At 43.5% G+C, this 10677-nt stretch overlaps 2 protein-coding genes across 2 annotated transcripts; one reads left to right on the forward strand and one right to left on the reverse strand.

Annotated features, from left to right (window-relative positions):
* Window positions 1–4287: 4287 nt before the first annotated feature.
* On the forward strand, window positions 4288–8032 carry LOC135489836 (uncharacterized). The gene is made up of 4 exons (XM_064775442.1): window positions 4288–5154; window positions 5439–5719; window positions 5921–6825; window positions 7072–8032. The coding sequence occupies exons 1-3, from the start codon at window positions 4925–4927 to the stop codon at window positions 6271–6273; spliced, it is 864 nt and encodes a 287-aa protein (XP_064631512.1). The 5' UTR covers window positions 4288–4924; the 3' UTR covers window positions 6274–6825; window positions 7072–8032.
* A 1095-nt stretch (window positions 8033–9127) lies between these two features.
* LOC135483859 (uncharacterized) lies at window positions 9128–10465 on the reverse strand. The gene has a single exon (XM_064764949.1). It carries the CDS (start codon window positions 10463–10465, stop codon window positions 9128–9130), a length of 1338 nt encoding a protein of 445 aa, XP_064621019.1.
* Window positions 10466–10677: the final 212 nt, after the last annotated feature.

Consider the following 10677-nt stretch of genomic DNA (forward strand, 5'->3'; position numbering starts at 1 on the left):
TGAAGTCTGGACCCCTTCGCGAACTGCTGGGCAGGTTGAATTCATGAACAGCTGGGCTGGTTGTGTCACCTTCACGAACAGCTTGGTATCAATATTTCGACGGTTATTTTTCCTCACCGTCGATTCGAAGGTCTCTCGTTTACAACCTTTGTTGCAGACAAGGGCTATTATATTAGTTTAAATTTAAAGTCCAATGGACTATACTAATGTTCATATATTTATGAAGGCTCTTAACTATTTGAGCACTTGACGACTAACAGGACGTACTATACAATTAAAAAGCTCTTAACTATGAGCATATTTAACTGAATGAAGAAACTATTTTTGGCTTATTCTAGTGTTCTTTTACTAAGGAGACTTACTCCTGAATATATATATATCTTTGTGGCCACACCCAACGAAATAATACGCGGTTGGCTGTGGTTTTTAGACAAACGAATTTACAGAACCGCGCTGCCGGCAGGCTTATTGATCTGTTTATAATGAAGCGTATTTATTCCACCAAACATCCCAGAACCATTGGCAACTAGGAGTGGCAGATATAGAAGAATGAAGATTCACGTTACTGGGGCATGTCTATGATCCGGACTACACTCTCCTTCATTCAGACGCTCATCGTTTTCTTGGGTTTGGAGAGAGACAGAACTTGGCTTGGGTCCGTTGGGAGGGGCACCACTTCTTCTAAAAACTTGGTCGGAAGTTCGGAAACTGGATCACTCCGCTCTCATCTAGTCGTGCTAACTAAACTCGCTGCTTGTAGTGTTGAAAGATTCACCGGCTTCTTGACGAAAACTGTACTATTCAGGAGAGATGAGAAAACACGTCCTGCTCCTCCAAACCTGATGCCGCCTCCGATCCGCTAGCCTCGTTTTCGCTCAGACATCAACAACTAGTAGTCTTACGCAACTTGTCACATGTTGAGTACTTATTCGGCCGCGTACTTATTTAACCGAGTTTTCCAGGAACCCGCACGGGCGCTTTGAAATTGATCATAGTTCGTCTGAACAGAGTATATATTACTGCTGATGTTCACCTCGGATCTTCTATCGTTCCGAGGGAGAACAAGGACCCGTTAGCGAACTACGACATGGTGGCCAGTACGGGGATATTTTCAGTGCAGTAGAAGACGATGTAAGAATATTTATTATGATACTATTGGAGCTATAAGTAAGGATTTTGCGTTTGTTGGCAATTCATAAGAAGAAAGGAGGGTACACGTAGTCTCGAAATAACTACCGTCAATCGAAAAGTTTTGAAATGACTGTTCAATTGCACCATGAGCTGGAGCTCGCTTTACGTTCTCTTGGACTACACATACCTCAGTCTTCATTGGCAATCCAGGGTTACAGAGATAAATGGATATTGACTTTCGATTGGCTAAGGTACAGCCGTTTGAAGAGAGGGTTCAGCATGTTCAGGGAAACCTGATCACGCCACTCCCAGTGACAAGGAAATCTGCACGAAAATGTGATCGCGATAGGAAGTGGCTATTAGAATTCCTTGGGAGAAAAAGGGCAAAGACCAACGTCGGGAAAAGTGCGGAGGAATTACCGAATATAGTAAGTTACAAGAAATCTAACAATAGTGTACTCAATATAGATGCTGTCCCATTTAAATCCAGCAACACGGAAGTGGAATCATCAAACAAAGACTGTAAATCCTTCACACGGGACCAGCAATTATTGAACACTGGCATGCAGACTGATAACTCTATGCAAGAATGAAATGGTGCATTTCCGAAATCACCCGTTAAGCAATTCAAGTCGAATGCCAGTGGAAGTTTGCATGCAGATGAACAAGACCGTCATAAAACAGGATACACCGATGATCCACAGACCGAGTCCGACAATCACAATTCTTTACCAACTCAGAGCATGCCATTTCTCGACAAAAATATCGCTGTTCCCCAACGAAACACTGGTGAGAACGCAGTTGCACAGCCTACAATATCTGCAGGAGACTTGATAGACTTTTCTGTATGTGCCGAAAATGCCGCAGCTTGTAACAATTCAGAAAACCAGGACATTTACTCCGGAAATCTGAATGATGCAACCGCTAAAACTGGCTCAGACACATCAAGCATCAGAAACAGTGAGACGACTACATGTACCTCATCAGTCTCAAGTCTTGAAGTTTATATCACACCAAATCTACTGTATTCAACCCGTTGCATGATGACTGAACTATCGGCCGTGACGCTCTCGATGGACAAGGCCTCCACCATTTCTAACTGTGTACGGCAGTATAGCGAAACTGTTTTGAAGACCAGGAAATATATGTGTGAAATATCAGTTCATTTTAATCCTTTTCAAGACTCTAAGGAATTTGAAATAACAGACTGCAATGTACAAATAGGAGATATACCTTCAATGACACCAGTATTGCATCTGACTTTCAGATGGTAACCATTCAATCAAAGGATGCTGTCATTTTGGAATACGTGACTGTTTCAGTGTCACAGGGAAGGATTCGTGTAAAGACCGGAATCGTTATCAAAGAGAAGAAAATAGGCTTGTCATACCAAACGTATTAGGACATTTCAATTTTGGATGTATGGACGTCTACAGTTCCGTCCAGCCATCGAACTCTTTTAATGATTTACCTGACTTTTGAAATTTTAGATATCTGGTTATTGTGTCTATTCAAGTGCAGGCCACGCATGCTAGGTTTTAATTATTATTGTAACGGGTCGACGCTCTCGCTGGACTCACGGATGTTATTTTGGAGAATCGGGACGATTCTTCCTCGAAGGGGGGAACTGTTGTAGAGCCCAGCTCTGATAAGAAGTGAGAGCGATAGCTAGGCGAACGGATCGGAATCTTGCTTTGAGGCCTAGTGTACCGACTCAGTTCATGATTCGTCTATTAAAGTGACCTTGATATTGGAAGAGTGACGTCAAGAATATATATTACTACTGATGTTCACCTCGGATCTTCTATCGTTCCGAGGGAGAACAAGGACCCGTTAGCGAACTACGACACTAACATCCAGGAGTTGAGAAATCGAATTATGGATGAAGTGGATCTCCTCCGCCAAGACCATGAGGTGATAAGACCAGCAGTAAGAGACATGAGGCGTTGATGTGAGCTGTGCATTAAGAGAAATGATGGACATGTTGATGGCCCCAACCCCTACATGTACCTGTATGAAAATTACTGAAAAACTGAATTTAAAGTTGGGTATACTTTTTTATGGACACCCTGTATTACAGCTTGGTGAAGATTTACAAAAATAACATTCGATCCGTGTGTATCGAGGTTGGAAATGTCAACCTCACTTGCCCCTGCATGAAGCCAACAATCGCCTATCTGTTTTAAAAAACGCTGCACGGATTCATTGTGTGCATGGATTAACAGCCTCTTCCTCATTCATTTTACTAACTGTATTTTTAGTTATAAGTTAACAATATTGGCGCAACAGGCAAGACTGCCAGGTTTAGATGCGCACAGCATTAAATGCACATTTTATATACAAGAAATATGTATTTTTCCGACAAGTTAAATAATTATGGTCACCAATAAACAGAACGAGAATTTAGGTGCTTGAGTATTTCGGATCAAGTATGTCAAGAAGGAGAGACATGAGGTTGGTCTTTGCTTGATATCACCAAAATATTAATCACGATTATAATGTTTGCTAATTCAGATGCCAGCAATGTTTTCATCATCATCAACTGCTTCCTTACATGTGTTGTCTTCCCCGATATTGTCAAGTGTATTGTCAACATTGTCACATTTATCCCAAAGTCTGGAGCACCCACATATGTGACCCGTGCTAGCAAAATGAGTCGGAATGCGCATATGCTAATTATGAGATATAGCACAATACATTGTAACATGTGGATTTTGACGAAGTTGAGGTTTCTGCAAAAATGAGTTCATAAACACACCATCAACGATCTCAAAGATCAAAATAGCGAAAAAAAACATTGTAATCACCTTAATTATGAAGTTTTTTGAAGGGTATGTTTGCAGAAGCCTTTGTTTTAGCTAAGGTTTTCTTCAGAAATTGACATTTTCTACTGATTTCTCCCTGACAAGCCAGAAATCGCATTGCGCCATATTTGGTATCACTAGAATCGGGAATCACCCTAGTTTCCAAATATGGCATTGGAATTCCATTTTACGTCATCCTGAACCAATCAGAGCAAAGCTTGTGAACCACTGCAGGCGTAAACAAAACCAGCTTGTTGCTATCCAACCTATGAAAGGCGATCTCTGATTGGTCGAGACAGCTTGAGCAGTGCATTGTGGGAAGATGGCAGCACCCAGTTTTGATAATTTGAGGAGTAAACAAGTGTTATTTTAGGAAGAAACGTCGCATTTTTGAGCATTTAACTCGGTATTTAGTGGATGTAAGTGACTGATAAATTTTGTAGAATGGATAAAGGGCACAGTGGGAGTGCTCAGTGTGTTGCTAATGCGCTGAATGAGCTGGAATCGGCGAATCTTGCTGGAGCAGTTGGTCAGGAACAATTTGCAGAACTCATAGGCGATTTCTTTGGTGGCCAGGATGCTGTAAGTAGCGATGGTGACTCTGAAAATGATGAAAGTGACACTGAGGAGGCTTCTACACTTCTTGACATTCTTGATAATGATGACCCAGGTGGTTTAGGTGAAAGTTTCGATGAGAATGACAATGTTGTTGGGGAGGTTTATTTACATGCTGAGAATGTACTTGATGATGTACATGGTGATGTACATGCGGCGCACAGAGTTGAAAATGGTGCTGGGCCTGCCCCTCTTGCTGCTGGTTATGACTCTGATGAATCAGATACTGAGGAACAGGGACCTTACGTGCATGATGATGCTGATGCTGCCATGGATCGCGCTGCTGACATGATGTTCAACCCGAATGAAGCAATCGAAATGCGGAAGATCGAGAATTTCAATTGTGACTGTGCTGCATCCAGAAAGGACACTGTATGAGAAGACTGGACACTAATCTTGTGCATAGCTTGCGTTTGAATATGCAAGAGATGACTGATTATGAAAAGAACCTCGTGATCATTGGTAAAGTCAGTGCCAATCTCAATCGTTCAGAAAAATCTAAGGGCCTCAAGCAAAAAGCAAGGAAAGATCGCAGCCTTTCCAGTGGATCGTACTCCGTCGAAGGGACTAGAATCTGTCGAGATGCCTTTAAATTTGTGCACTGGTAAGTTATCATTCTACTCTTCTTACTGGGCTTTCTACCGCATAGGGCCTAAATGAATTTTATATCATCAAGGTAAATAAAATATACAACATTGTTTCGCACCGTTACAGAGAGTGCAGAACGCAGCAGCCCGTCTGCTTCAGTTTTAAATTTCAAGAAGGCACTAAAAACATTTCTCTTTTGTGAACATTATGGGAGCTAGCGCTTTAACAGTCAAACTGAGGAGCGCTATATAAACTTGTGACATTTATTTTTATTATTTAATTTTACACTTTTATTTTCAGCATATCCCAGAATCGTCTGACTGACTGCATTAAGTGGTACAAGGTGAACGGCCTCACTCCTAAGGTGAAAAAGAGTGGAGGGAAGAGAAAGATGGCCTGTTTCCTGACCCACGATGATATACAGAGGACTGTGAAGTTCATCTCCAACTACGCCGAGGACCATGCCATAATCCTGCCGGGTCGAATTCCTGGGTACAAGGACTTCAAGATGAAGCTTCTGCCTTCTAGCACCACCAAGGCATCTGTGTTCCGACTCTACAGATCTGCAATGAATGATGCAGGTATGTTGAAATCGAATAAGCAGAATCAGCGATGGAGATTGTGGCATTGATGTCAAATTATACTAATAATGAATAAACAGCAGAGTGGAAAATGTTGATGATGCAATGGCTGCACTTCAATATCTTAAAATCCTTCAGAGTTACTTTGTTATTATGATGTACCAACATCTCGAACTAAAATTACCTTTTTATTTTTTTCAGGTTATCGTGCCGTGAAAATCACCACTTTCCGCAGACTCTGGAATTCCCTACTTCCATTCATCGTCCAGGCAAAGCCAATGACTGACCTGTGCTGGGTATGCCAAAAGAACAACTATCAGGTGTACCGCAGTGCCAATCTCCCCGATGCCGTAAAACAGCAAAGCTCAGGAAACAAGAGGAGCATCTTCGGATCGTTGACCTCGAACGCTCCGTGTATCGTGAGATGGTTGCGATACCATACATGGCAACATGCCCGAGGACCAAATTCGCCTGGGACCAAATCCGCCTTGTTCAAGAGATATTCACATGCAGTATTCCTTCGTCTTCGCGCAGCAGGTGCATCTACCAAGTGACCCTTTACAGCCAGGGCCTGTGTATTTCTTGACCCCGAGAAAATGTGGTTTATTTGGCATCTGCTGTGAGGGTGTTCCACAGCAGGTGAACTACCTCATTGATGAAGCTTTCAGTGGAACGAAAGGCTCATCGGCAGTGATTAGTTACTTACATTACTTCTTCGAATGTTTCGGCATAGGGGAGGAGCATGCCGACATGCACTGTGACAATTGTACAGGGCAAAATAAAAACAAGTTTGTCCTGTGGTACCTGGCATGGAGGGTGATGCATGGACTGCACAAAACGATCACTTTAAACTTCCTTATCACAGGCCTTACCAAGTTCTCCCCAGACTGGTGCTTCGGACTGATCAAACAGAAGTTTCGAAAGAGTCGGGTCTGTTCAGTGGCTGTGTTGGTGGATGTGGTGAAGGCTAGCACAGTCACAGATGTGAACTTGGCCCAACCAACGATGGCTGGAGAAGACAACATTGTCCAGCAATACAACTGGAACCAAAAGCTCCAAGAAACTTGCAAGGCTGTCAATGGTATCAAGAAATATCATCACTTCAGGTATGCCTTTTTATTGTTTTGACTTCTAATCAACTGGATTTTTGGTAGTCAAAACTGTGGAATACAACATGAACAGGACAGTTTTGTGGTAGGCACTGTAATTTCGTTCTGGTGCCATAATGCCAAAACATTCTTTGTAGTGTTAAACTGGAACTCTCACATTCTGTTCCTTGTCCTTTCCATGAATAATGTAGGCCTACAATAATTTTCCTGACATTCAAAGGGTTTCTCCTTTTATATTTTCAGATTTTGCCATACACGACCAGGAGTTGTCTTCTGCAAGGAGTTTCATGACTCAGATGAGGTGGAGTTCTGCCTCCTGAAGAATGTTGCAACACTTCCGTCTGCCGAAATGCCAACAGTGTCAAAGCCGCCTGGGTTGCCACCTGCCCGACAATGGTATCTTTTCGAGAAGATCCGGGAATTCTGCAGTGATGAAACACAGGACATTACTTGCCCAAAGCCAACTGTCGCCAAACCGAGGACCAACGCACAGGATAACGATGATGGAATCGATTCCGATCATGAGCCAGCTGTACCTGCAGCCACACGTGGTCGAGGACGTGGGCGTGGACGTGGACGTTAACGTGGCGATACTGTCAATGGCAATGACACTGCCCCACCAGCTAAACGTGGCCGTCGTGGACGTTGGCTCTTCTGTTTACAATGCTCAAAGACACCCTGATGGTGAAATGATCTGTTAACATTGTTTGTAACTTGCAGTACTAGTATACAGTAATGTCACCCAAGTTCTGGAAAAAAATTTGGAAATTTTTTTTTCGGGGGGGGTACTTTTTTGGGGGACCCCAACTGCTTCTGGTAAAGGTTATAAGGATGATGCAATTAAGAGCCCTGTCTGTAAATTTAATGGGATGAATGATGCTATTTTGAATGTTTAATTCTATGGATAACTGCTGTTGGTGTGTATCTGGTCCGCAAGTCAGTCTGGCACCTATAGGTGGCGCCACCTACTTTTTCTGAATTTTTTTAGATCTTCTTTTAATGAAATTTCCCCTAGTCATCATCTTCATAACACAGGATGAAAGAACTGTGAAAAAGACTGGTGTATGATGTTGTTCAAGGGGTACCCCTACCCCATCAGAGGTGTCCAAACTGACCGGCAAGCAAAAAATTACCGATAATTTAATGCTGTATTTCATGTACATAAGAGATGTTAATATAGTCAATGGTATATTTTTCCAGTAGATATGTGTCTTGAGTTGATGTGTGTCAAATTTGGCGATCAAACATGGAGTTTTAAGGCATGGTTGCTATGGAGTACTGTTTGGAACTGAAGGCTACTTTTAACTTCATTTTTCTCAAAACTGACTTTCTCAGTCTCGGCGACTTCAAAATAGCATAGCTCGGTCAGTTTTTGTCAGAATTCAACCAACTATGTATCATTTGAAAGGTATTTTTAAGGAGAATATGAAAATAACATTAACTCAATTTTTGAAATTTCCTCATTGTGACTCATTTTGCTAGCACGGGTCACATATGTCCATACAGTTTATGTACGCTCCGTGCATACGACTGTATGCATCAACGTATCCACAGGGACTAAACTCTGACAATAGATCTCAAAACTAATTTATTTGCCTTACAACCAATGCTCCTAACATTTTGTCTTGATTTTCATCGCAATTTCGTCCAAAACTGTCCCGTTCCAAAATCCCGTGACACAAATTGACCCGATCGTACTGGTGTCATTACAACACACAAGACATATTCCGCCCAAACCGCGCACCGCGGCAGTCTTCACTGGTTGGCGCGGACATACTCCCCCCAATGGGGCGACGTAAACAAGTCGAGCCATTACAAACCAGAGCGCCAAACGTGCCACTTAAACAACATTATCAGTCCAAACACGATATGAATGATCCTACTAGTAATCCAAAGGTCCAGGGCACACAAGGTGCAATATCGAATCACAAGTCCATATCACAATCAAACGAACGCAAAGTCAGAAATATGTCTCACTAGACAAAAGAGCGCAAAGCAATCTAAATACCGTGAATACACGCGCACACAAGTCCAACGAATGTACCAAACATCATAACAAAGACGCGGAATGTTCTTAGCGCAAAACAACTGCAACGAAGTGTCCTATAACCACGCGCATAATACTAAAAACCAAGGTGCCACTACGATATAAGAGTGTCCTCAGCATCGCGTTACATAATAGTCTCTAAGTTAAGTCCTCGTTGCTCGCTTCCAGCATGCACAGCTTATGAATGGGTCGCACTAATGTGGATGTCTTAGTCTTCACCTCCGCAACTCTAACTTGACCGTCGTCTCCGGTTTATGTTCGAGACACCCTGGCCAATGGCCACTGACCCCTGGGGGTGTCATCATCAGCGATCATAACGAGATCTCCTTCCGACACGTTCCTCATTTCCTGGTGCCATTTCGATCGCTCCTGTAATGCGGGCAAGTACTCCTTTAACCAGCGCTTCCACAAGTGCTGGGCAAGCAGTTGACAGTGCTTCCAGCGCTTCCGATGATATGCGTCTTCCTTAACAAAGAGGCCTGGCGGTAGCGTTGTGCACGGCTTCTGCAGCAAGAAATGACTTGGTGTCAGAACTTCATCATCTTTCGGGTCGTCGCTCGCTTTACACAGAGGTCGCCTATTAAGGACTCGTTCAACCTCAACAAAGGTTGTTGTGCGGACTTCATCGCTCACCAATGCCTGTCCGAGTAGAGCCTTCAAGGCGAGCTTAACCGACTTGACAAGCCGCTCCCAGACTCCAGACATGTGGGATACTGCTGGCGGTTGGAAATGCCAGTTTATTCCTCTCTGAGTAAGCTCATCATCAACGTTCTGTGCATTCCAATGCTGCAGGGCTTCCCTCAGTTCCCTTTCACCACCCGTGAAATTGGTCCAGTTGTCGGACCAGATGTCCTTGGGATCCCCACGTCTTCCGAGAAATCTTCTCAAGGCGTTGATGAAAGAACTGGCATCGAGTGACTCGACAACTTCAAGGTGGACTGCTCTTACATTAAGACAAGTAAAAATCCCTCCCCATCGTTTCAGCTCTGAGCGACCTCGCTTGACAATCAGGGGGCCAAAGTAATCTAGCCCAGTACGGGAGAAAGGCGGTTCGTAAGCAACCAATCTCATTGCCGGGAGGTCCGCCATCTTCTGGGTCAGTCTGCTCGCCAAGCGTCGTCTACAGCCAATGCATAAACGTATTATCTTCTTGACAGAAATTCTAGGTCGATGTATCCAAAACTTCTCCCTCAACCCTGCAAGTACATGCTCCTGTCCAGCATGTGCCGTCGTCTGATGACAATGATGAATCAACACCGACGATAGATGAGTGCCTCCGGGAATGATCATCGGATATCTAGCATCGAATGAGGTAGGGGCGCTTGACAGTCGCCCACCAACACGTAGAACTCCGTCCACGAAAACTGGATTCAGCAAACGCAGCTGGCTTGATTGCTTGACTTTTCCATTACTCTTGAGGTCAGCAATTTCTTCTGCATAGAAGCCTCTTTGAGTATACATGACAATGGACTTAGCTGCTCTATCCATGTCAAGCTTTGGCCTGTCCTCTTTCCTGATCATATCAGCAAACTTAAGCAGAAGAGCAACTCTTCTCTGTAGGCCTATCCAACTGGAGCATCTTGCAATCATGTTATCCAAAGAGGCAGAAGATGTTAGCAACCATCCAACAGCCTTCTCCTCGCGAACTTCAGGATCGTTTCCCTCCAGGGGCTTCACTTCTGCTGCTGGCCAATTCTCTTCGGGCTGACTCAGAAATTTAGGCCCTTGAAACCATCTCGGATTCTTTAAGAAGGCTTCAACTGTCTGTCCTCTGGATATGTCATCCGCAGGATTGTCCTTTC

Source organism: Lineus longissimus, chromosome 1 (assembly GCF_910592395.1).
Source record: "Lineus longissimus chromosome 1, tnLinLong1.2, whole genome shotgun sequence".
NCBI classification, from domain to species: domain Eukaryota; kingdom Metazoa; phylum Nemertea; class Pilidiophora; order Heteronemertea; family Lineidae; genus Lineus; species Lineus longissimus.

Bases quoted from the DNA above. Each gene is read 5' to 3' on its own strand.
- LOC135489836 (XM_064775442.1), top strand. From the start codon at position 4,925: ATGAGAAGACTGGACACTAATCTTGTGCATAGCTTGCGTTTGAATATG. The intron at 5,155-5,438 runs GTAAGTTATCAT...TTTTATTTTCAG, and splicing joins GCCTTTAAATTTGTGCACTG to CATATCCCAGAATCGTCTGA. The intron at 5,720-5,920 runs GTATGTTGAAAT...TATTTTTTTCAG, and splicing joins ATCTGCAATGAATGATGCAG to GTTATCGTGCCGTGAAAATC.
- LOC135483859 (XM_064764949.1), bottom strand. From the start codon at position 10,465: ATGATTGCAAGATGCTCCAGTTGGATAGGCCTACAGAGAAGAGTTGCT.